The sequence below is a fragment of the Podarcis gaigeae genome, assembly GCF_964106915.1.
Source record: "Podarcis gaigeae genome assembly, chromosome: 9".
Classification (NCBI taxonomy): Eukaryota; Metazoa; Chordata; class Lepidosauria; order Squamata; family Lacertidae; genus Podarcis; species Podarcis gaigeae.
In genome coordinates, this window is record NC_139685.1 from 68,838,969 (window position 1) to 68,865,403 (window position 26,435).

Here is a 26,435-nt window from a genome sequence, read left to right on the forward strand (position 1 = left end):
TGGGCACTCCATTCTTAACTGTTTAGTACCCAAGGAATTTTTTTTAATTTTTTTTGGAGGGGAGAACCTGCACTCTGATCTCAATATTCAAGAACCTTCGCTCTCTACAGTCTCATAAAAATAATTCAAAATAAATCTGCACATGCATTTTAAGAAAAAATAGGAATGAGTAGAAACATCAGGTGATTAGATCTTCAGGCTATTTCAGGTTTACTCCCAGTGTCAGGTTCTTCTAAGTCAAATTAAAATGTAGATTTCATCTCTTGATGTAGATTTCCCAAAGGAATAGCTGTAATAACAGAAATGTAGATGTCCATGCCATCTAAATCCTGCCATTTTCAACATTTGCGTGGATACTGTACTTGTTTACATGGATGTAATTTTGTAAGATTAAAAAGCTTAATCTTTCCACATGAGTATAAGACAACCTTGTTGTTGGAATACCAATTTTCAAATGGCTATCAGCACGAGCCTTCTTTTATTCACATGTGGAAAACAGAAAACTGTTTCTTCCTCCCTTAGGGCAGACAATTTTTAAGATGTAGTAAGTTCTTTGTTGATATGAGATCTGAACAAAGAGCTCATGTAGAGCTTTGTAGGTGCTTCTATTCTTCTGCATACCTTAAAAGTACCATCTTATTTTCTTTGAATCTGGGATAGCTCAGTCCGTAGAGCATGAGACTCTCAATCTCGGGGTTGTGGGTTCGAGCCTCATGTTGGGCAAAGGTTTCCTGCATTGCAGGGGTTAGACTATATTACCCTCATGGTCCATTCCAACTCTACAATTCTATGATTCTATGAACACCGATTTCTAATTTAACTTTATAGGAGCACCACATTCAAAATTATCCTAGGCCCAAGTAAGAGTCCTAGTAAGTAATTCAGCACTACTTCTCTCACAGAATGCTATTTTTAACATGTTTCCACACACAAGGGGCACTAACCTATTTCAAAATCAATTCAGCTTCTCAGACCAAACAAATCCATATTTCATATAACATTGTTACATTTGGGCAAATGCTCAAGAGGAGGAAAATCTCAAGTTCACTTTTAAATTAATGCCATGATAATGTTGTAAAAAGGCGCTTTAAGATCAACATGTAGGAAAAGATTTGAAGTAATCTCTAAACTGCTGCAATGAACATTTCAAATCTAAATTTATGAAGAGCTGAAGAACTTTGTGGCATAACATCTGCTTGTAATGTATTGTGCAGATTACATCTCTTCTAATCAGGTTTGCCTCTTGTATAAGGCTATTGTTCTTCCTTCAAATTCAATGCAGGTAGAACATCTAATCATAAGATCCCAATCTTCAAGGAATATTTCTGTTCTGATGTTCTTTTTCTAGACATCCGATTATAAGAGGATGAATGGCTTGTAACAACTGGAGTAATTACATGCCTTCTGCTAGTTCATCATTTCAGGGACTGAAAGCAGAGGCATAACCATTTTAAATCTCCTTCTGAATTGGTAACATACTGCCATCATCATTTCACAACAATTTGCCACATGTCAGCACCAAGGATTACTGAGACACATCAACTAAATCTGCACTGTTTTTTGGCAACAGGCAGAGAGGCAGATGACAAACACGGATGGATTTAGGGGCTGCTTACTGCTCTTTATTTTGAGGGACAGACGAAACCTGGAAATTATGTATGTTTCTGTATGTCTTTATCAAATACACAGCTGGACTTTAAACTTGTCTATAATATGGAAGTCTCTTGTACTCTATTCATTGATGATGAAATCGATCAAGTAGAAATGAGAAAACTGTTTCTTTCAGTAATAAGGAACTAGCAAAAGACAAACTGAATTTATAGTCATCTGAAACAGAATTTTCTTGTCTTGATTCCATTATTGTAATTTAAATTTTACAAATTAAGACTAGAGGGTGGCTCTAAACACGCCTCAATCATTGTCTTTTGTTGAATCTTGACAACACAGAAGTATTGTTTCTGGGGGACAGGGGGCAGACAGGTGTGGGGGAGTGCCTGGTCCTGAATGGGGTAACTGTGCCCCTGAAGGACCAGGTGCACAGCCTAGGGGTCATTTTGGACTCACAGCTGTCCACAGAGGCACAGGTTAATTCTGTGTCAAGGGCAGCTGTCTACCAGCTCCATCTAGTATGCCAGCTGGAACCCTACTTGCCTGCCTGCGCACTGTCTCGTCGGAGTGGTGCATGCTCTGGTTATCTCCCGCTTGGACTACTGCAATGCATTCTACGTGGGGCTACCTTTGAGCAGCGACTGGGACCATATACCAGTCCTAAAGGATCTACACTGGTTTCCAAGTACAATTCAAAGTGTTGGTGCTGACCTTTAAAGCCCTATATGGCTTCGGCCCTGTACACCTGAAGGAGTGTTTCCACCCCCATCCTTCAGCCTGGATACAGAGGTCCAGTTCTGACAGTTCCCCCTTCTGGCAGTTCCCCCACTGTGAGAAGTGAAGTTACTGGGAACCAGGGAGAGGGCTTTCTCGGTAATGGCACCCACCCTGTGGAATGCCCTCACATCAGATGTCAAACAGATAAAACAACTATATGACTTTTAGAAGACATCTGAAGACAGCCCTTCAGGAAAGTTTTTAGCGTTTGATGGAATAGTGATATAAGAGCTTAGGAATCCAGGAAGAACCAGGACAAAATGGAACAAGGCACTGATGACCCATCAGTGTCAGGTGACTCATTTGTACTTCTTAATGTACTTTGCTTTGAGTTTGTTATGTTGGTTTGATTTTAATTGAGATTTTGTGATACAGAAACAAATCGAAAGGGTGACATCCAAGACATACACAATGGACTTAAAACCACTTTCAGTTGAGTGTGACCAACAGTTGTCACCCAAAAAACCTCAACCAATTAAGAGATAAAACTAATTTAAGTGAAATGCAACTAAATTCTAGCAAAACACAAAAAATCAAGGTTCGTCCTAGATAGGAAGACTGGTACAGCTAAGGGTGATTTTGCCACCTCCCTAAAAAACCCAAAAATCTATTTGAATACATGAGAGTCTCTTCACCTAGAGTTCAGTAGGCACTGATGAATCTTTATTTCTGGACTCCAATTAAGTTAGAAATAAGGGCAAGAGTCCAGCAAGTTTCAACTAACTGTGAACGGCATGTGTATCACTTAATAGGATCTTCCCAATATGCTGAGACACTTTAAAATACATTTCTGAATTATGTAAGGCAGGTGGCCAGCACAGAGCTTGTGCAGTTGATCAGCTGTTGAATATCGTGAATATGCAGTAGAAATATGAAAATACAGAAATACTGTAAGGATTAACACTGCAATGAACATTCCAGTAAGTTTAATAGCGGGGGAAAGTCTTCTAAAATTCAGTATCTGGTGTTAGTTATCAGGCATGTTCTGGGTTAGGTAAGCAGCAGGAATAGGAAAGCTACTGAAGCAAGTATTGATTTCAAGAACGAACCTAATGCACTATCAAGAGATATTTAAATGAAAAGCAGTGATGTTACATTATGTAACTTGCCTGGGTGAGAAATGAAAGGTACAGAACCAAAGGGATCTTCTGGAGGGTGGTTCTGTGGAACAGAATGTGGCTCCACATTCTTATCTGAGGAAGTTCTCCTCTCCACGAGCCTATCTGCAAGGATAAAAACGAAAACAGAACAAAAAAGTAAAATAAAAATGGCAGTTTTTACGCCAGCTGAAAATAAACAGATGTATCTTATTACCAGCTCTTGAAAAAATTCATGGGCACAACATCCCAAGACTCTTATTGAAAGCCCCACGGAAATGGAAGGGGAATTATGCATGTCCATGTTTCAATAGCTTCAGTGGGGTTTGTCTATAAATTCCTAAAATGGTAATATGGGTAGCCCTGACCTAAAGATTCATGGTAGGCCACACTATTAAAAAAACACACAAGTCATATAAAAACAATGTCTGACTCAAGACTCATCAACTTCCTGCAACCCAGCTAGTAAGGTGAAATAGCAAGTTGTACCACCACTTCCAGCAAGGTTTCCATCACACAAATATGGAGCGGCCCGCAGAGAACCGACAGACATTTAGCAAAGAAAAGAAAAGAAGAACAATTAAAATTGCTCAAAAGTCTGTGAGGTACGTTTCCTTGAATCAGAGGATTTGCCTTTTTGTTGCTGCAGCTCTTCTCTTAGTTCAACGTAAACTATGAGAAATGTGCAAGTGTTTGAGCATACTCAAGTCAGTGTTTAGATTCCAGCCCATGTATTTTTCAAATATCCCTCTGAAAAAAATCCGTAATTAGCAATTCGAAAAAAGCGTCTTAGCATGCTAAACAAGTTTCCAATTCTGATTCAGATCATATCGGCTTGAACCCAGACTTGCAGAAGTAGAGTAGTTCACACAGTGGCATTCCCTGCTCCCTCCCCTACACCACAACCTCCAGGGCCCACCCCCATGCCACTTCTGAGCACCTTTTCCCAATTTTGACAAATTGCACACTGCAGTCTGCCAGGTCCCATCCCATGTTATTCTGAAGGATCCCCCAAACCCACAGAGGCTACTTTTCAGAAAGATACATGATGGGGGACAGAGAGAGAAACTGCCACCTATGCAAGCAAATCTGAATTCAAGCCATGGTCATTAAAGACAGTTTCAGCTACTCGCATCAAAATTGTCACATTAAAATAATTAGACAACAGTATAAAAATTGAAAAAGCAACTTTAGAGCTAGTGCACTTTTCCTTGTACATGCCCCAACTGTCTAGGAACCTTTACTATTTGTGAATGAAATATAGATGTTGAGTATTCACAGAGCCAAGGTCATGTAGTGATGAACGAAGACAACAAAATGTAAATATTTTTAATTAGAATTGTAACATTGTAAGGGACAATACAGGTAAGGTTGTATGTTCAACCTTTTTTAAAAAAACACAGTGAATGAAAAATATTCCTTAAGCAATTATTTAAATATGTGGACAGCAAAGCCATGTTCTGGCAAAGCAAAAAGGTGCTTCAATTTCCTCATGTTTTGTATTCTTTCTTTTACAAGAGAAAGAAACTCAACAGCCAACCAATTTTTGATACAGGACAGTTTCTCTTCTACATACATATCAAAATGCTTTTTGAAGAGCATAACTAATTATCATTTTTGGAATACACAAGCGCAACTTACAAACAGGATTGATTGAAACATTCAGTCAGCTTATTATGCTGCGTTGCTAATTATATAAAAGTAATTTGGCAAACCGAGGCTTTTATAAAGGTTCATGTTCTATGCAAACACTAAAAAAGCCACAGTAGAAGATTGGTTTGTTGTCTTAGACCTGATTCAAGTGTGACCACCAGAAAGGGGTGGGGAGGACAGACTAAATACAGAAAGTTCATGAAGAAATATTTAAGTAATGTACATTTCAAGGCTATTATGCGTGACTTCTTCACACTATGAAGAACAGTATTTGTTCTAGTGTTAAATAATTGTGTACACTAGTCAAACCACAATTAAAATGTATCCTTCTTCCTCTCAGATCACTAAAACTAGGGGGCAAAACAGAAACTGGAGGTTTTTTTCCAATTTGCCAACACTGATCCTGATTTGTCTCACTTCCACGTTACTTAGTTCATTTAGACTGTATTATTGAGTACATACGGTGCAGCAAAAATGCTGAAGTAGTTCTAGTAGCTCCATTTTAAATAACATTCTGTTTATTGACCGGGATCCAAAACAACTACTAACAGTGAAGCATACAAAAGTTATTATGGCATAAACAATAATTAGAGAGAATCTTCTATTAATTTAGTGGGGAAACTACAATTCCAGATATAACGGTAGTTCATCAGAAACAAGGAAACTTGTGACATTTTATCTGATACATACAAATCAGTACTACACTTTTGTTGCAGTTTTCTCCCACAGTGTAAATGTTGTTTCGTTAATACTTGGGGTTTGGTCATGCTGTTCATCTAACAACTCCAAAGGACATTCGAAAGCCTCTCACTCACACAGCCTTCCAGTTCTACAAGATAAAAATTCTCAGCATGCAATAGAAAACACTGTGAATATATGATTTGTCCACTTCTTTTTTGATCCAGTAACGGTTCAGCTAAATAAAGAACATTCTTGCAAAACTGAGGGCTGTCAAGACTTCTGTACTTTCTTCTTTAGTATATTTTAGTTACGTAAAGAATATATGGCAACGTCAGATGTCAAAACGTAATCAGGATGTCAAGCACAATATGGCAAAATGAGGCAACTGACAGTTGAGAATGGCCAAGTCTTCAAACTCACTATTGAGACACTGAAAGGATCAGCTCTAGTCAGCTTATCCGCAGACTTTCAATGCAAATGTGAAAGATCCCCAATCATATTTTTAATATGCCTACCAAAATAAGCCTGATTTTCAAAACTACTGCCCACAGAATGGTTGCACTGAGGACTGGAAACATCATTTCCTCTGGCTCCAAATATGATGTGAAAATGCCTTTCTGACTTTTTAATGCTTTATGTGAAAAAACATTAGAAAATACTAACATAGCAGAAAAATCAACATTTCTTTGTCTGCATGCTACATAATGACTTATTTTTATTATTATTAATTAATAATAATAATTATCATCATCATCATCATCATCATCATCATTGAATTTATATACCACCCTATACCTGGAGGTCTCAGGGTGGTTCACAGAACAAAATCAAAATATAAAACCTTGTCCCCCTCCCCAGTCCAAATAATTCCCTTCCCTAATAAATTGCAAGGGATCCTCAAGGCTTGTAGTCAGAATAGACCATTACTTTATGACTGAATTACAAGTCTTCCAAACTAGTGTTACTTTCAAACTTAGGACACCAGAATGCATCACCGATTTCATATACTGTAAGTGTCATTTACGTGTGGAGTGATTTGTTTTCTGGAAAATTCAGAATCTATATCTTGCCCTGTACCTTATACCTTCTCCATAACTCATTTCTGTGAAAATTATGTATGAAGAAAACAAGCAGAGGTGCAAGTGATTGCAAGTAAACACATTAGCTTTTTGACTTTTAAGAGAGTTTATTCAACTATTGTGTCCAAACAATAAAGCAGCCCTTACATTAAGCCACTCAAAAGACATTACAAAACATTAACATAATGTACTAGGTCATTTCCCCTCTTTCAGTCATTTTCAAAAAGCATTCCAGACTGACAAAAAACTTCTGTTCTAGTGTGCAAGGGAACAACTGCGAAGTGAAGCAATGCAAGCAGCTGACTGGTGTTCTGCATTGTTGTACATCCCATTATTTTCCGTTTTTGAATTTCACACTCAAGAAAAGTAAGTATTCAAGAGATGACCTTAACATTCTTTGTATTAATACAAATGCTAAACAATTAATTTCTATTGCACACATTTTTGTGACAGAAGGACAAGACACACAGCGGGCCTAGTTCTGTCCTCAAACGCTCAGAATGTTTTCTACAACAAGACTGTGTGACCCTGGAACAGAACAGTCTTTGGCACTGCCGGTTGAACCTAAAGAGCTCTTATTTACTGTGAAGCGAAATAAGCCTTCAAGCGTCCCTTACTTGATCTCAGAAGGTCAAATTCCCTGTCCAACAGCTCCTCCTCTGTTAGCTTGGAAAAATTGTCTTCTCCGAACGGGTTCCAGCCAGACATATCAGGAGGGTTACTGACGTTCTGTTTTGGATAGCTGGAAACAGACTCAGCATCAGCGGCAGATGACCTGTAAAAATTGATTTGAGAAAATTACTTGTGGTGATAATAGAATTTAAAATACATTAAATGAATCACTTTTGTAATTACGAGGAAAAGGTATTTTATTCTGTAATGATTATTCTATAATGAACAATTAAGGTGTCCCACAGAAATCAGATCAGCATTCTAAGCATCAGATTGGGGAGGGCTATCATACAGCATGTCTTTGTACTCATTACAAACATCAACTGAGGGGGCTTGCCTGTTTGTAGTATAAGGTGTGTCCAACGCTGCACCAACATGAGTTGGAAAGGATTTAGAATGGGGTATTAAGGCTGGTGAGAACTCCTGAGGAGAGGCAAGAAATTCAGGAGAATGTTTCGGAGGTTGCAACTGCTTCACAAGGGCTTGTTGATGTAGGAGAGCTTGTTGGTACTGCTGCACCTCAAAGAAAGAGGGAGAAAATGTGAACCTTCAGAAAATCATGGTACCTTCAACAAAGAATTAAACTTCACGGTGTGCAGAAACATAACCTTTAACTACATTATCAAAGCTAAATTGAATCGACAACACAGATGTACTTACCATTACTGACACTAAACAATGGCATCAACAGAGCCATTCTTCTGAGGTTAGAGGTGGGGAGTCTGTGGTGGAGGAACTGCCACTTTCTAAACAACACCAGGATTGCAGCAGTCAGAGCAGAGGGTGTGGGCAGTGTGGCTGACATGCAGACCCTCCTGAGATGGGAGCTTTGGACACCCCCTCAAAGCACTTCCATTTCTACCTACCTCATCCTCAGGGAGGGCCTCAGATCAAGGTGGACCTCAACCACAGACTCCTATGACTGAAGAGGTAGCTCCACAACAACCTAGAGCACCTCTCCAAGGAAACAAAGCGTTGCTCCCTAGGTCCCTCAATTAAATTAAAATGAATTACTTGGAAGAGTGAGATCAGTTGACAAGTGTGACATAAGTAACTAAGCATTTGACATCCATTTGACTTAATATTATGCTAAACATGAAATATGACTATACTTTCACCTGGTGTAAGCACAGTAAAATATTTCAATTCAACGTGACATTGAGGCAACACGGCCAAAATAGTTTTGTTTGTTTGTTTGTTTGTGAATGTGGGCAAGAATACTTGTATCCCAGTATTCAACACAAGGGGAATTTGTTCTTCACTTAAGTAACAATATATTATAGCTATCAAGTCCATTTTGGAAGCACTAAAATTAATGGTATTATTTCCAAGGTACAGTCTTAAGCAAGGAATGGAATTATATTTTTTTAAAAAAAACATTTCATAAGGCATGCATTTTGTTGAAAGATGCCTGTTGTTTCATAAGCAAAAAATAAATAAATACAGGAAAAATAAAATGTAACACAGAAGATCCTCCAGTAACAATAAATATGTTATCTGTACTATACACCATTCACTGCTTTGCTGAAGTAAGCACCAATGTTTCAGTGAAGAAAACCTGTTACTTTGAATTATGTTTTAACAAATACTGTAACTGTATAATGTGTTCAGACATTTATACTGTAATGTATCTGAGGTGCAAAGATGAACTGATCTTAATTTACAGCTGTGGGTTAGAACTCTCAGCGTGCAAAAGAAGGATAGGTAGTATGCAATTTTGATTGGTGGGTAGGTGCAGATTCAGAATTTTCAGTTGTGATTGGCTGGGGCTGGGGCTGGGGCTGGGGCTGGACTAGAGGGTATATGGCTAGAGGCTGGCCAGCAGTTAAAAGAAGCCGGCTAGTTGTAGTTGCTCGTGACTGATGTTTGTGGAATCAGCCAGAAGAAGACAGCAGAGGAAGAAGACTGGTAAAGAAAGAGAACCCAAAGGGTAGGTAGAGTGGATTAGTGGCTGAAGGCTTGCTATAGATAGCTGAAATCACCTGGCTTAGGCTGAAGAGACGAACGGAGAACCTGGACTCAGCTATACAGCTGCAAATAAAATGTTTTAAGTGCAATATACAATTGTGACACTAGATGGCAATAGTGAGCTTTATGGAAAATTCCATGTATTTTTAAAACACTTTTTTAAAAAGCATTTTCAGAACGGTTTCTAAATGTGTGTAGATTCCACGCCAGTTTGCAGTGTTGAGGGAAGAAGTAGGAAGCAGCCTAAAAAGCTGGACTCTGGTTACTAGTAGGAGTACTAGAGGGAAGATTTCCAGGACAATACAAAAAGACAAACCTAAGGGATAGAAAAACAGACTTCTAGTGGAGTCCTCCATTAAAGTATTGGTGAGTTTAACTGGGGTGAAAAGAATAAAAGGACAATTTGGCTAAACAGACTAGCTATTTCTTGAAAGCTATCTTAGTTGAAATATAAACTGTTGGTATTTAAAATACCAGTAACATTAACAAATCCTATACTCGTTTAAAGATGCAGTACCATTTAATAATCTTGTAACAAACAAACAAACCAATACCCTTGTTACCTACAATGTCTGTGCCTGGTTTGTACCATGTCTGTGCCACACAATTACCAAGTTATTTGTAAGTCAATGGTACAGAGGCAATAAGTGAGAATGAATGGTAGCAGTGCACAAGTTAAGAACCACTGGAGTGAGAGCTAGTTTTTGCTGTTGTAGAGTAAGAAATACCTCCTTTGCTCTTCAGTTTTTGAAAAAGCAGCAACTGTAGTGAAGAAAATATGCCATCAACAGAGTCATGCTATTTAAGGCAGTCAATTTTTAAGTGGCTAATTACTACCCTTCTTTATCTGTGTAGTAATATTTATCAGTAATCAAAGTAAACAGAATTTTGTATTCAAAGGTTAACTTACCATGGCTGGATAGGATGGGGAAGGTTGCTGCTGGTAAGCAGAGCGCATCAAAAGCTGCTGTTGAATCATGTGCTGTTGCATTGCTTGTTGATACTGTTTTAGAAAGGGACAAATTCTTATCAGTCATGAATACCAGCTGATCAAGTGATTTTACACAAATAATTGTCCTTGGGGCATGTGCAGCATTTGGAGATGCTGCACTTTGTAGTATTTTTTACTGTAAATGCTTAATTTTATGTAAGAGAGGAAAAAGTCAGACAAGTCAACTTTTGTTCCAAAATAAGAGCTGGACCATACTGTTCCAACTTCTTATGCTCACTTCTTCGCACCCAGTGTCCAATATAAACCAGATCAGCATGGCATAAGCAGAGAATGTGTAATAGAAGGGTACTTGCAGAACAAATAGCTCCAGAAATGTAATCTAGCCAAGCTACAAATGAAGTTGAACACCCAAAGTAACTAGTCTGACACGGGCAGGAAATTCTTCTCCAAGGGCAAAGTGAGCACAACCATCAACTGAATCTTAGCAAGTTATATTTATAAAGTTGTACTGATAACAGAAGAGGCAAACCTGAAAACTGGTTTGTACTACAGCCAAAACACATTGGTACCTGATGCATGTATGCATCCTGAATCAATTGTTGTTGCTGCTGCTGCTGGTGGTGGTGGTGATGATGATGCAACTGCTGTAGCCTCCAGTCACCTTGCTGTAGTTGTTGCAGTACTCTATTTTGCTGTGGGGCCTGATTAGTTCCCTGGGACAACATACTCTCTTGGCTATTTCCAGATTTTGAGGCTCCTAGGATATTTTCAATGCACATTATCTGTTCAATGCATTTTTAAAGTCTGAACATGGAAAGCTTCGTAGTAAATTGCACATTTAACTTCTCTATTCCAAGATAAAACCACCACAGAAACCCATTAACTTTGTACTGTATTCCTCTACAGAATGCTTTGCAAGTAATTCTTTAGTTAAGTCATTTAAGGCACACACACCCCGCCCGTGAATCTGTCTCATAGGGACAAATCTCAGCTGTAACTCTGGAGTTAAGTCTCCAGTTATTCTGGCCTTGTTAAGCTGAAATTTCAGCACCACAACAATATGCAAATACAACCATTTGCAATTTAACATATCTCCTTAAAAAGGTGCATCAATCCCAGTGTTCATTTTCATGAATGAATAGGCAACCTGTCAGAAGGACCATGCACCGAGTTTTCCAAAGCAGTATGTCACCACAACTTTGTGTAGCAACTCTTCTCATACCACGATGCAACTGGGCAATTAAGCAAAGGAGGAACTCATAATTGTAGATATACAGGAATCAAAACAAAATAGTTGTCAAAAGGATTCACAAAGGCTTTGCAAAAAGGTGCTATCTAATCTCCAAACTTAATAATGCTTTTCACTCAAATCCACTCCATTAGTTTGAAGAGTTACCTTTTTGTCCATTGTTGAAATCACTAGGGACTGGCACTTTGACTGGTGTTGCTGAGCTCTGAATTGCTAGTACACTAGAAGTGGCAGTGCTCGTATTGGCCTTTGGTCTTTGTCGTGGTGCTATTGAGGTTTCTGTTGGTCCAATGGCATCTGTTATTCTAGAATGAAAGAGATTCTAGAAATTTCTGAACTTCAAAAAGAAGGGTATAGTTAAGATTAGAAGCATATCTTCTGCACTGTCATTTATACAAAAATAACTTTCCATATATTCTCTCAATGTGCACAATTACCATAAGAAGGGTCTTGGAAAATATTCTCCTTTCCAGGAAGCAACAGCTTGATTCAGCATTCTTCCATGTGCCATTCAACACATCTTTATGGTGTGTATTCAGTAAATGTAACTAACAAGTATACACTCAAGTATGAAAATACTGCTGTCCACAAAATCAAGTGCTCTAATGAATTTCCCTCTCATTTCATTCCAGTCTCTGCTTCTGCTCAATCTGCCACTTTCCTCAATGTCACCTGCCTTCCTCTTTGCACACACAGCCCATAACCAGCACAAGTTATTTGACTGCAATACATAACTAACACATGAGGGATTTAGAGTGCCAAACTTATTTCAGGTAGTCAATAGCTCAGTGTTGACTTGAGACTTCTGTTGCACTCACAGATCTCTGAAACTGGATCAGTCTGCAATCATTACATAAAGTAATTTATAAGGTTTCTTCAGTAATAACTCTATCATTGGACTAAAGTTTTCACAGAGTTCAGTCAGTCATGATTTAGTAATTTGGTTAACACTGGCTAAGAGCTGATTCAAAACAGCTCTTAACCAGTGTTAACTGAATTACTACACTCCAATGACTTGAATCCTAACTTTCCTTCTAGAAACGGAATTCACTTTCATTAATTTCCCCTTCCCTCTGCAGATCCCTGCAAGTGCACATACACACACACGTTTGCGCTGACAGTTGAGAGACCCTTCCGAATGCTGTGGGACATTGTGTAGGGAGGAGGTGGATTGAAGTGGACAGAAACTGCTCCCTCCCTTATGTGAACGGAGGAGCAATTTAAGATCCATCTCAGTTTTCTCCTTTCTGCAAAGCGATATTCCACTGAGAACAGGTAAATGAGTCATTGAAAGCAGTTCTTTGTTGAAACCACATTAGACGTAGAGACAGTAATATTATGAATTTGTGCAACTTCTCACTCTTCTTGTGTAATGTGTGATCAAAGTTGTGCATTTTACTACTGTAGACCTGTGCAAGCACGTTTTGTTCAAGTAGATTAAGAAGGGCGTGTGTGTGTTTACCTCATACTGTCACAATCTCCATTCTCTTGTAGTGGGAATAATCAATTCACCACTTGCACTGGTGGCCCCCATCAGTGCCCACAAATGCATTTTTCTATTTCAAAAATGTCTCTAGTCCTCCAAGAAAAAGAGTTATGATGCAACATGTGCAGAAACCATTTTCTGGTCAATGGATCCACTAGCTATTTAAATAATAGTAAAGGGACTCCTGACCATTAGGTCCAGTCGTGGACGACTCTGGGGTTGCGGCGCTCATCTCGCTTTATTGGCCGAGGGAGCCAGCATACAGCTTCCGGATCATGTGGCCAGCATGACTAAGCCAGGCAGCTATTTGAGAGGCTTTTAAAGAATGTGTGTACTGGGGTAAAGGAAGAAACAAAGGAACTGTATGTCACTTGTTTTGTTGCCTGCTGAGCATGTGGAGCAGGTAGCTGCTTAAATCACTTTTTGAAAATGTGGTGTGTGAAGAAACATGCAAATCTTTCCATTGCTGCCGTAGTTTATTGCCTACATGCACATGGAGAAGGGAAGCTGCTTGAGAGGGGCCTTAGTTGATTTTGGGGAGGAGGGACGATATGGAAACCCTTTCCTGTCTTTGCTGCATGCCCTACAGCAGGCATTGTTTCAAATGTTTTTTGTGGGTGGGAACCCAGGCATCATATGGATGATGGTGATAATACTTAATCATATCTTTTGTTGTTGTTGTTGTTGTTTAGGGGGACCCATTTCAGAAGCACCATTATTATCATCAACTTTTCCTCCTGTCTGGCTCATAGCAAAGATTGATCCCAAGCTGTTTGGGGAGGACAGAGCACAGTGGAAAAGCAGAAACACTGGGTCATTTTCAACTAAATTTTACTCTGAGTAGACTCACGGAATAGAGCTAAATTAGGTTCAATGTGTCTACTATGTGTAAAAGTTAGTTGATTCCCACCAACTATTATGATCCCCTCATACACCTGTAATTTTGAGAAGTTTGCGGATGACATTCAACCTCAACAATCACACCAGTCTAGCCAGTATTTTTCCACTACTATTCTGGTGAGTTTATGTATTTGCCTTGTATTTATATTCTCTTCTAAATATAATAAGAATACTTGCTAGCCAACATTAGGTATCATTTTTTATTTGTGACTATGTATGTGCATGGCTGGTCTTGAATACTTTGAGATTATTCCTTAATTCAATTATCCTTTATATTTTGGTACTAGTCTACAGCAGCACAGCAACAAAAGACAACCTAATAAGCAAGGCTTAACAATGTCTGAAAAAGGAAAAATGTTTTCAAACAATTTTTGTTAGGGGAGGAAAAATAGATTTTACCATATTAAGGTGCAATGTTTTTGTGCAAAAGGTGCATAAAACTGCCATACTCACCGAGCTTTTATTTGGCTTTTCTTAGCAGCAGCCTCACTAGCTGTCAGGGGCTCAGGAAGAGTTGAAGGGAGAGGAGAATTCTTGGGGAAATAAATTAACCACATTATTAGACTTCTAAAAGTAAAATAAGTAGCAAGTTCCAAAATAAGTAGCACCAGTAGCAAATAATTATATCTATCAATGTCGAGCTCAATTCTCTGACAGCCAGTCCTTTTATACCCAGTACATTGCCATTCATGAACAAGGAGAAACCCCCAGGGTTTGTGGAAGTACAAAAAACATTTAAAAAATCAAAGAGGGTACCCCAAAACAGTGTGAGAACTGAGAATGCTCAGTGGCCTTGAAACACTGGCTTACTGTTGGGAAGAGGCAAAATGGTAAATTATGCAGTGGGGAGAGACAGAATTGAATATCCTACAGGGGTCCAGGTGGGTCCAGGGAGTGATTAATACTTCGCCGGGGGTGGGGGCGGGGAGAGAAAGCTACATTCCCTGCAGCCACCACTTTAAAATTTAGAGGTGGTTTCATAATGAATTCCTTAATTATGGAAGAATATGATATTTTAAATGTTTTGGAAGGGTGATACATTTTATTATTATGTTACAGGTTTTGTGTTTTTATGTTGCACACTGCCCTGTGATCTTTGGATGAAGGGCAGTATATAAATTTACTAAATAATAATAAGTAAATAAATAATATTTTTGATGTCTACTTAGTAAAAAGCTGGAACTGATATGCCAAGAAATACAAACTATAGTCTGGAATCTTAATTAAGCTTAAAGACCAAGGCTTTTGCAACTCCCTTTAGCTTCAGAAGCTTTCTATGTCACCTAGGAGCAAAAGAACTACTGGGATTTTTTTGTGGGAATGAGTAGAACGAATTCAAAAGCTTTGCTGCACCTGCAGAGTTCATCATGCAGTAGGCTAAACTGTGTCTATAGCAGCATTCTGCTTTACTGTGTCCTTGAATTCTGAATACATTTTTGGGGGGAACCAACCCAACTGCATTGACTGAATTAACAATCCTGACATCTCCAAGAGGAAAGCTCAAAAAAGAGAAAGTGCCCAGACCATCCAACAATTTTCTATTGCATTTGATATGGGAAAAAATCCATAGGTTAATGTCATTTACTTTTGAAAGCAGGCACAGTGTGTTTTTCTGAATTACTATGAAGGCAATGTTTTGAAAAATTATCTGAAGTTACTAAATTTAGAGCCACTTTGTATGGCGGGGAAGGAGTTCCCATTTTTTAAAAAAGTCAAAAAGCTAGTGCTATTCCTTTTGCTAACCTTAAAAATATTAGCATTATGTAAGATCTACTTACATTGATATTGGATATTGGACAGTCCTTTTTGGCAAGTTTAAAGGCAAAGTAAGAAACTTGAAAGATATCAGGTCTCTGTTCTTGATCTGGTTCAAGCATATACCCTGTAGATTACAGCAGATTAAAAGATTAGCAGCAAGAAAGAAGCCTAGATTTAGCAAAGTAGAATAAAAGTGAATCAAATAGACTTTGTAGTGCAGTTTTCATTGTTTCTATGGACAGACAGGTACCACACAACCAGTTTTTTGTGGTAGGTAGGGGGGTAAAACTATGCCTTAAAATTAGTTACTGGAGAACAACGTGAAACAGCTGCTGTCGTCCATATTCTGCTTGTGGGCTTCCTGAAGGCATATATTGCCTACTATGGGAAACCGAATGTTCAAACAAGATGCAGCAAGCCTCTTGTTTTCATCTGCCAGGTCCTAAAACTAATTGGGCACCATGCAATCTAGAAAAAACTGCATTCTCTATTAAGTTACATTATATAAAGTAAAATATACAGACACCATTCTTCTTATTTTTTGTGAAAAATTAGCACGTATCACCCTTTTCAATGTATTACTTTGCCCGCATGCCCCCCAGAAAAAATCCTATAGCAGTTCATGTGTGAGAGAGAGGGATGCACTTGGAAGATGCAATTGGGGTGGGGGGAGGTGAAAGGGGGGGGAGAGATTATGAATACGTGGTATGTGAAACATAGAGAGAGGTGCACTTGGGCAGAGAGAGAGAGATGTATATGTGAAATGGGTATGTATGAGAGAAAGAGATGCATGCGTGTATAAGATCTGTAAGTGCACAGTAGGTATGTATGTGTGTGCAGGAGAGTGAGTGTGGTGTGGCCACCGTGTATATTTTTCATAGTACTGGTAAATGCTCTGTTATTAGACAGCAAACACCATCATTGTGTTCGTGAGTGTGTGTGTGTTTGTGAGAGTTAGAGACTGCATTATTGCGTAACCGCCACAATCAAGACCAACAGGACATTGCTGACTCTCCATGGCAAACCTGAGCTAGTCCCAGGCTGGAATGGGCAAAGAAAAGTAGTAATAACTGCTGTGTCCAGTGCTTTTTTTCTTTAAAAAAAACTTGTTTCGGATGCTCTCATTTTCCTACTCATATTGAGATACTGCCCCTCAATGAGGCCAAACTTAAGATTCACAAAATGTTTAGGAGTATGCATGTCCCTGTGTACCACCAGAAAAGAGCAATGGCTGTGTCTAATTCAATGTTATGCCACACATCCCACAGCTGCCATGTTGTGTTATGCCATGAAAGCCAATTTCTGACTAGTGTCCATGGCACTTTTTCTAAATGTGCCTGGCTAGGTAAATCGGGATGGCAATCCCTTTGATTATATTAGAACCTTAGGTTTTTTAAACAGATTTTATGCATTAACATTTGGAGGGGGCCTATTTTCCCTTCTTAAATTTTCTCATCAATTTATATTTTTCCATTTTAAGGCTATGGTTAAGATTTTGATTTTGTGGCACTGGGGCTTGGATCCTAGGATTACGCCAATAAGCAGGAGCATCCCAAACAGAGTTCTTCTCATGAAGAAGCCTCTGGTGGAAAGAGAAAAACACTTCTACCAATTTCCCCTTCAACCTCTTCTGGAAAGAACCTTCCAGAACCGTGTGAGAGATGGTGCTGGGAGAAGGACAGCAATATAATCAAAGCCAACTCCTCACTGTCCATCAGGAGAACCCTCTGCCGACACAAAAAGCTTCCGTAGATGAAAAGAGCCTTTGTTTGCAGAAGGCAAAATTTAGATCTGACCCAATATACTGATTAGTGTTTGTTGAGGCACTTTTGGATTGAATCGTTTTAGAATATGTATTTTGTTATGCAATAATGTATGCAACATGTATTATGTATATTGCTGTCAAAGCACTGAGCAGAAAATAAAATGAAACGAACACTCAAAAAGGCCTGGGGAAGGATTATCTTAATATTGGTATGATCATATACTTGAAAGCAAACATACATTATTTCCACAGATGTACTCAGCAATGAAACCTTCAATCAGCAAGATAATTCACTTTTGGTTTAGCACCCCATCAAAGATTAAAGCATTTCACAGACAATGTAATTTGAAAGTTGCCTCAGTTACTTACTTATCAAACAATGTATACCATGGGAGTAACGTGAATTGTCTGGGATGGTAAAGCTTCCATCACAAATGGCAACCTGACTCTCACCAAAGGGAAGTGTGAAGAAACAAAGTTTATATAGCAAGCAACCAAGAGCCTATAAAGTGAAACAGCAGGTGAAACACAGTTATTGGGGGAAATCACCAAATACCAAGACTGTTTAAGCAGCATTTGACCATTAACAACTTAAGTGTAAAACTTAACACTTCAGTGATAATAGAAGTATCACAGCTTCCAAACTAATTAATGAGAGGTGTTTCACAGTTTTCTAAATTAATGCAAGAACAGCAAAACTGTTAAAATGTTTTTGCTAATCTAATCATCTCAGCACTTGTGTTTATTTATTTATAAATGCATTTATATACTGTGACATCAAGCATAAGATTTACACAGATTTATTAAGCGGAAATTTGGTAGTGTTGCTGGCTCATTACAAAAAGCTTTGCTAAGAGCATCTCTTGCTGCTGCTGGCACACAGTCAAGCTTCATAGAGATGGTAAATTGCTCAACCTTTTGCACTACAAAATATACAGTAGAATTGCTAATGGAGTGCTTTCATTTAAAGCACTTTACAAGAATTTGAATCCTATTTTTTTCCATGATTCAGCACAAAGAAACAAGTAACAAGTATAATGATTTATTAATTGAGATTATGTATTTTACCCTATATTTGACTGAACAAACATTCAGATATGCAAGCCATTTTGGTGTTATTCATAAAGCTTTTATCTAAATACTAGGCTTAATAAAGAAACATTTTGTGGGGGAAATGCAACAAATTCTATACTATTCAACAACAGTAAAATTATTCAGTTTTCTTACCCAGATATCTGCCTTGGTAGTAATTGGTTTCCCTCCATAAAGATTAATCATTTCAGGAGCTCTGTATGATAATGTAGTATACCTATGAACATATAATTGGATAATTAAAGGTGAACAATAAAATATAGACTTGTTTTGAATTTTCAGACTGTGCATTACTGCACTAAGATTGGGGCAATGCAATTCAGGAATATGGGCAAAAGCCTAAACGTATCAAAGAGTAACAATTCTTTGATGTGTCACCATATGATGAGAGCACTTTTGTTATTATCCTGAAAGTATCCTCAAAATGTAACAAAATTATGAACTTGTAATGTCAATAGGGTTGCTTTTTCTTTCTACTTGCCCCTTTTTCATGCCTTTACTATTTTGAAATCAGATTTTTAAACTGACCTCTGCAGCCTAGAGGGCAAGTGCTTTCTCACTCGTTTTTTTAATAAAATGAAAGCTGCAACAGAGTAACAAAAAGGAAAAAAGCATCTTAGAGGCCCAGTGGCACTTGAATGCAATTTTTAAAATTATGTTATTATAGCTCTTTGAATGTACTGATTTTAAACAGTAAATTTTAAACTGGGAATTCAAACCACAATTATAACATACCATCAAAAAAGGGCACTATAATCACAGAATGTATACAAATTGGTGTTCTAAATAGCAAAGAACTGAACTAATCTCTATTCATGGACTGACCCTTGGAAGGAGAGAGACCATGAAAAGGATTACCATAACAGTACACACAAGGGAGAAAGGAACAGAAAATCATGCATCTAGCACTCAAGAGAGAGATTAATGTATTTATCCTGCTTTAAAAGACACTGATACAAGCTCATATCCAGATGTAGATATATATCCATGTGGTAAACTGGATCTTTCGCCATATTATGATGTTTACCTTCTAAAATACCTATGCATATGTAGAACGACACTTTGAAGTTGCCATGCATGTGTTTCTATTGTTATTAGACAGATAATTCTAGGATTGTCAGAGTACTGATGTTTAAAAAGCTGCCCTAAGAAATTGAACTTACTTTTTAATTTCTTCTTCAACTACATTAACTCCATCTTTCTGAGAATTAAGGAATTTATTAGTGGCACTGCCAAAGTCACAGAGGACATAGTTTCCACTGTCATTCAACAAAAGGTTCTCAACCTTAGAAAGAAAAAAAGCACACACATATAAAATAGAAGGCACTCCTAATTTTCAAGCAGTCACCTTTCATTTAATGTCTTAATCTAGCAGGGTCAGCGGCACTTTAAAGTGTTCAGCACCAATACTGAAGGACCAAGCTTAAATACCCTAAAGCAGCCTTACTCAACTTTGGATCCCAATATGTTGTTGGACTACAAGTCCCATCTTCCCTAGTGAGAAGGTCCATTAGTCAGGAATGATGGGAGTTGTAGTCCAAAATCTTGGGACCCAAGATTGCTCTAAAGGAAAAAAAGTATTGCCAAATGCATGTAAGCTTTAGATCCAATTGTTAAAGCGTGTTAACCAAACGAAGAAGCTAAGCACAGCATGTTACACTGCCATGTTTTGTTCAGATTGATGCCATTATTTAACAATGGCTAACCTTTAATTACAAACACATTATTGGTGGTTATTCTTATGGTGTAGCAAAGTTTGATACCCTCTAAACCAGGGATAGATAACTTATGGTCCTCTAAAAGTTGCTGAACAACTCCCACTGAACATTGAACATACTGAGCGGGACTGAGAGATGGAATCCAACTCCACCTGGAAGCTACAGGTTTCTCATACCTGATCCAAAAGTAATCCACTCATCCTCCTGCTATTTTTCCATACCCACACATCCCTTGCAAAAATTTGGGCAGTCTATTCTCAGACTTTAAAAGGCCAGGAGAAAGAGCTCTTTCTCCTGGCCTTGAAGGTCATTAGCCCTTTAAAGCCAGAATGAAAAGTACAGATATACAGCTCCCACAAAGTTGCCATTTTCTAGCTGAGTAGCACGAAAAGGCTCTCTGCACTGCCTCTTTCAACTTTAAAGGGCAATACAGCTGGATTCGGACAAGTGGGACATCATGGACCTTTGCGATCTTCAAATATTTGAGTGAAGAGCTCTTCCCAGGTTGTGCAAAATTTCAACCCCTATCCCCATTCCTAATCCAAAGAAAAGGAAATCTAAGGATGTTGCACATGATCTCCTAAGCAATGCACATCAATTTGCTATTACAGTAATACCAAAGTATATCTTATTTCATTCAAGTTACTCAAAAACAATGTACAAAAACAATGAAGTTGTTCTTAAACTTTTGGAGACTTTTGTTCAAAACAAGAAATCCCTACTGTATCACCACATAAACATCTATTTCAAGGATTTTCAAAATTGGTGAATAGCTTTAAAAAGAAAAGGGACAGATGTACCTAAATCTAATTCAAACTTAGTGTTGTTAAATGCAATAAAACAGGAGTCAAATACAGAGATTTTATTTCAAGAACAGAAGAATTCCTCTCAGTTCCTCTCACCTTCAAATCTCTATGAACAATGGGAGTTTTGCATTGATGCAGCCTAGCAACAGCTTCACAGGCATCACAAAATATCCTTAGCACTTCTGGCTCAGTAAAGCCTGTCTGCAATCTCTGGTTCATCTGATTCACTACCTGTCCAGCTACAAAAAGAAGGCAGATATTACAATACTACATTAAAGAGGATGTCAGCACAGTTAAAACACTACTTATTCAAAACACAAACATTTTAAATCTCTGACCAACTATGAGCACTGTTCTTAAAAAGTTGAAGTACCACATTAAGACTCTCCTTTGCCTGGGTATAAGCGCCACTGAATTCAGTTAGACTTACTTCTGAACAGACATTTTATTTAATTAATTAATTAATTAATTAATTAGTTAATTAATATAACACCTTTCATCAAAAGATCTCAGGGCAGTTCACAGAATAAAAAAGTGAGTAAGATTGCACTTTTAATATAGAAAGTACTATCATATGAAAGTAACTATTGTGTGTTAGACAATTTTTTATATTTAAAGTGACAGAGGCTTACCACGACAGTATTCCATTAAGATGAGCACTTCCCAAACATTATCACTAACAGAATTAACAGCACAATCCAAATACCCTACAATGTTCTTGTGCCCAGACAGTTCTTTCTGAAAAAGAAAGAATAGTTTAGGAATAAAGAAATAAACTTTTTAAAGGGTTGAAAAAAAAATAGTATACATGCATTACCGAAATTAGCCTAAAATGCCATAGTCAAAGCTATCTAAAATATTACTATTATATATTTATTTATATCCCTTATTTTCCCCCTCACAGGACTCAAGGCAGTTTACAGATTAACATAAGAACCACTAAAACGAGGGGGGGGACTATATATATATTAAAATCTATTAAAACTACTGATAATTACAATAAAGGCAGCATGGCACCATCCCTTTCATTAAAAGCAGCTACCCAAGCTTATTGAAATAAAATAGTTTTCACCTGCCAACAGAAGAACAAGGAGGGAGCCAGTCTAACTTATTTAGGTAGTAAGTTCAAAAGTCCTGGAGCAGCCACTGAGAGGGCCCTGTATGCCTGTGAGGGTGGCAAGACTTAGAGAAGGCCTCTCCCAAAGTTCTCAAAACACAAGCGGTTTCGTATGAGGGAATATGTTCTCTCAGATAGCTTGGAACTGAACCATGTAGGGCTTTATAGGTCTATCAGCACTTTAAAACATTTGCTTCTCGTGATTATCTTGACTAAACAGTTTGACAAATTGATATATAGAGACAAAGTAAATAGCTTAAGATCGTATACAATGTTGTGCAAGCAGAAGGCAGCTTGTACAACTGATTTCTTTTGTTCCTCCACCATAAAGACCCGTTTCCCACCACCACCAGAACCCCCCTCCCAAGGGTCAAAGGGAGCTACTGGACAATGTGGGACAATGTGCTGCAGTGGGAAGAACTGTCCACAATAAGGACCCCTGCATGAGCAGTTTAAGATTCCTCTGCCTGTTATTTGATACAGGTGATGAAGTTCTGTTCAACATCTCTGTCTCACCACCAAAACTGCAATTTCCAGGGTTCTCAAGGAAGACAAAATTACTGTTAAACCAGTATGTCTGGATTGCAAGTGTGCCCTGAGAAAGAGGGGAAGGAAAAGGTTGTGAGAAAACGGAACAAGAGGGATACGCGTCCCACACTGCAGGTTAGGTTTCAAAGGGTGGGTTACAGATTTGAAGAGGAGGGAAACTACAGAATTTATGGCTTGGTTCTGAAGTCACATTAGACCAGTGTTTCCCAACCTTGTGCCTCCAGATGTTTTTGGCCTACAACTCCCATCATCCCTGACCACTGGTCTTGCTAGCTAGGGATGATGGGAGTTGTAGGCCAAAAACATCTGGAGGCACAAGGTTGGGAAACACTGCATTAGACCATAGTTAAAATTAAATTATGGTTTTACATGAATGAGGATTGTGCTGGTCAAAAGGTCTCATTGCATTCCACCACTGCTTCCTTCATCGCGCAGAGGAGAAAACAGACCACAGACTGGCTTTGCATTAGCCCTGTAGTTTTTTTCTCTACAAGCAAACAATGGGCAGATGCCAAGGAGAGAAAACAATAATGAGTACTGGTTTGTAGGTACGATGAAGTCAGCCTCTGGTTCATTTCCTTCCCAGTGCGCCAAAGGAAGGAGTGGGGGAAAGAGTGCAGTGACACCTTTTGAACCACATTAAACCACAATTTAATTTTAATTATGCTTTAACATGATGGTCAAACCTGGCCTCTGTTACATTCACACTATCCTAGTGAAATGACTACGAAGAGTAATCTGTATTGTGTATTGCCCATGAATGTTATGATAACCTCTATTAGTTTTTACACTATGTTTAGACCACATTCAACTATGATTTAGAAAGAAATGAATAAGCCTAGCCTTTCCCAGGCTCACACATTCCCCCTCTCTTCTCTTCCAGCACAGGCAGGGGTTCTGAAGCTTTTGCCCACAGAAGTTCCTGTGTCTGAAAGTAATACAAGTGAAGCCAACATATTCAAACTTTTTTATATTAATGCATGCTTGGTATAAAAAATGAGCTGCCAGTATTGTGCATGCAGAAAAAATGTCTTTCAATATAGAATTGGCCAAAGGAAAGGCAAAAACCTTCTGACTTTTTTGCTGCCTGAGGCTCACTCATGGAATATGTGATGGGACATATATATACAGGGTCTTCATCTTTTGTCTGCCTTCCCAAGACCACAGAACACTGTCTGAAGTGGCTTCTGTCCTCTGCCATTTGGAGTCCAATTTATTTCACTTATTACATGTTTTTATGCTGTTGTTGTTTTCTCTTGAAAATCAGTAATATATACCGAAAAAATATGTTGACAATAAGGTATTATTTTACTTACCATTATTGTTATTTCTCTTTTGCAGATATTAAGGTCAGGCACATTATTAACATACATTCGTTTCAATGCACATCGGACTCCACCATGTGTATGCACAAGTAGCACTGTGGAAAAGCCACCTGAAAGAACAGAGACTAAAGTTTACTAGGTCTGTAAACATATTAAGATGCTTAAGTATAAACAAATGATTTTAAAATATTATTTCTGAGTTATAAATGAGAATCTGAAATGAATGACAAGATAAAGGACAAGACACTATTATTATACACACACACACACACACCCCGGTATGAATGAACTGAAGATTGGTAGTGGGTCCTCAGAGAAAACCTCTACCATGCCTACAGCCAGCCAGCCTCCTGCTACTAAACAAAACAAGACCTCATCCCTCCTCTGTGCACATGGAGAGGACCTAGAAGACCTAGAAGGACCTAGAGGACCTAGAAGAGGCAGAGGACATAGAAGTCACAGCTGACTAGTAAGCCAAACCAATATTTGTTGACATTTTTAATTACACCAATGTCCAAATGAAACAGGAGCAAAGTTGCATGAATGCTGTGAAATGCTGGATTTCTATGATGGCTCAAAAGATTGAACAGGACACAAAAGAAGAAAAATGTTACAGTTCTGGAAACATTTAATATGGATTCAGCTGAGTTTAACACTATCTGGAAAAACAGATTGAAAATCCAAGCTGCCATTGTACCCTCACATCCAAACACTGCAAATTTCAAATGGATTCCAGCAGATGGATTTGAATCCAAACCACAAATTTTAAATCTTTAGCATCTATCAAGGCACTACTTTTTATCGCTTTGGACTGTAATATTTAAAACATTCAAATATTTTTATGTCCCACCATGTTCAGTATGGAAAAAAAAAATCTACATAATAGTGTTTATGACTTGCTGTTATCTGTTTACAAGATGTTCAACAGCGCATAAAGACTAAACACATACTTAAAAGACTAGATATGCATACTATCACTGCTCAGTTCATGTCATAGGCATGGTTCTGGAATTACTGTCCAAATAACTTTGGGGCTATATTTGACAACTCATAACATACGTATCTACACTGTACCAACTTACCCCCATGGACTTTTGTCCTATTGCCAGAAGAGTAAGCCTCAAAAGGCAAAAAGCATATTATACCTAACTTTTGAAACTGGTCATGTCTCTGCTATTTATAGACAGCAAGACTCTTCACTGCATTATACCCTATGGTTTAACTTCAGTCAGCTTTTAGTGTGGAAGCAAATTTGACCATGCAAATACACCTATCTGTCCCAAATCGGTCAATTTCCCTAATCTCAACAGCGTTTGTACAGCTTAATACACAACACTTACAGAGACCATGTACCTCAAGAGATCCAGTAACTTCACATGAAACAAGATTTAAGCTGTGGTTGGCCCTATATGAATGAACCCCAAAGATCCTCAGGCTTGCTTGCATGTTCCCTCCTCCTTTGCATGCAACAATTCCCACCCCTCCCTGCTTTGCAGAAAGCCAATTTGTCATTTCATCTAAACTGTCAAATTATGGTCTGCTTTTGCCCTACAAACCAAGATCAAATTATGCTGCCATTGCCACTTCTGGAATCTGATACAGTGTTACCTCCGATTACAAACTTAATTAGTTCCGGAGGTCTGTTCTTAATCTGAAACCGTTCTTAACATGAGGTCCACTTTCGCTAATGGAGCCTCCCTCTGCCGCCATGCCATGCAACTTCTGCTCGCATCCCGGGGCAAAGTTCGCAACCAGGAGCATCTACTTCCAGGTTAGTGGAGCTCGTTACCCGAAGCATTTGTAAGGAGGACAGTACGTAACCTGAGGTTCCACTGTACAGATAAAGCAAAGTGAGAAAAGAAACTTTACTAGGCATAATCAGATAATCAAGGACATCTTAGCAAGGAAAGGTTGGATCCAATGCTGTACTAGCAGAGTCCCATTCACCCAATGGATTTTCGGTTTCCTTTTATCTCCCCCTCATGCACTCCCACAGTCTCCTTGGCAGGCTATCCCAACCCTGCAGAACTGATTTTAAGGATGAACAGGGGACTGGAGGACACAGGAGAGAACAGGAAGTTCTGTTGCACAAACAGATCCACAGTACTGGATATAAGCCAAAGCATCCAAGAAAGATGATTTTGAATGTGCTTGAAATTCTCTAAGATATTGTTTTTGAAAGC

General features: G+C 38.4%; 1 protein-coding gene across 3 annotated transcripts in view; it reads right to left on the minus strand.

The window, feature by feature from the left end:
* The window catches only part of BMP2K (BMP2 inducible kinase), a 43,190-nt gene that overhangs the window by 6,529 nt on the left and 10,226 nt on the right, over positions 1–26,435 (minus strand). Inside the window, exons 2-15 of one of the 3 annotated variants that reach the window (XM_083756380.1) lie at positions 24,244–24,362; positions 21,894–21,999; positions 21,358–21,500; positions 19,901–20,022; positions 18,873–18,954; positions 18,015–18,147; positions 15,901–16,004; positions 14,576–14,655; positions 11,884–12,041; positions 11,057–11,244; positions 10,446–10,538; positions 7,905–8,077; positions 7,513–7,670; positions 3,495–3,608 (exon numbers count right to left, since the gene is read on the minus strand). In XM_083756380.1, coding sequence (XP_083612506.1) covers positions 3,495–3,608; positions 7,513–7,670; positions 7,905–8,077; positions 10,446–10,538; positions 11,057–11,244; positions 11,884–12,041; positions 14,576–14,655; positions 15,901–16,004; positions 18,015–18,147; positions 18,873–18,954; positions 19,901–20,022; positions 21,358–21,500; positions 21,894–21,999; positions 24,244–24,362 — 1,773 coding nt within the window. Of the gene's footprint in view, positions 1–3,494; positions 3,609–7,512; positions 7,671–7,904; positions 8,087–10,445; positions 10,539–11,056; positions 11,245–11,883; positions 12,042–14,575; positions 14,656–15,900; positions 16,005–18,014; positions 18,148–18,872; positions 18,955–19,900; positions 20,023–21,357; positions 21,501–21,893; positions 22,000–24,243; positions 24,363–26,435 lie in introns of all 3 variants that reach the window. The other 2 variants (XM_083756379.1, XM_083756378.1) reach the window with 2 other exon arrangements.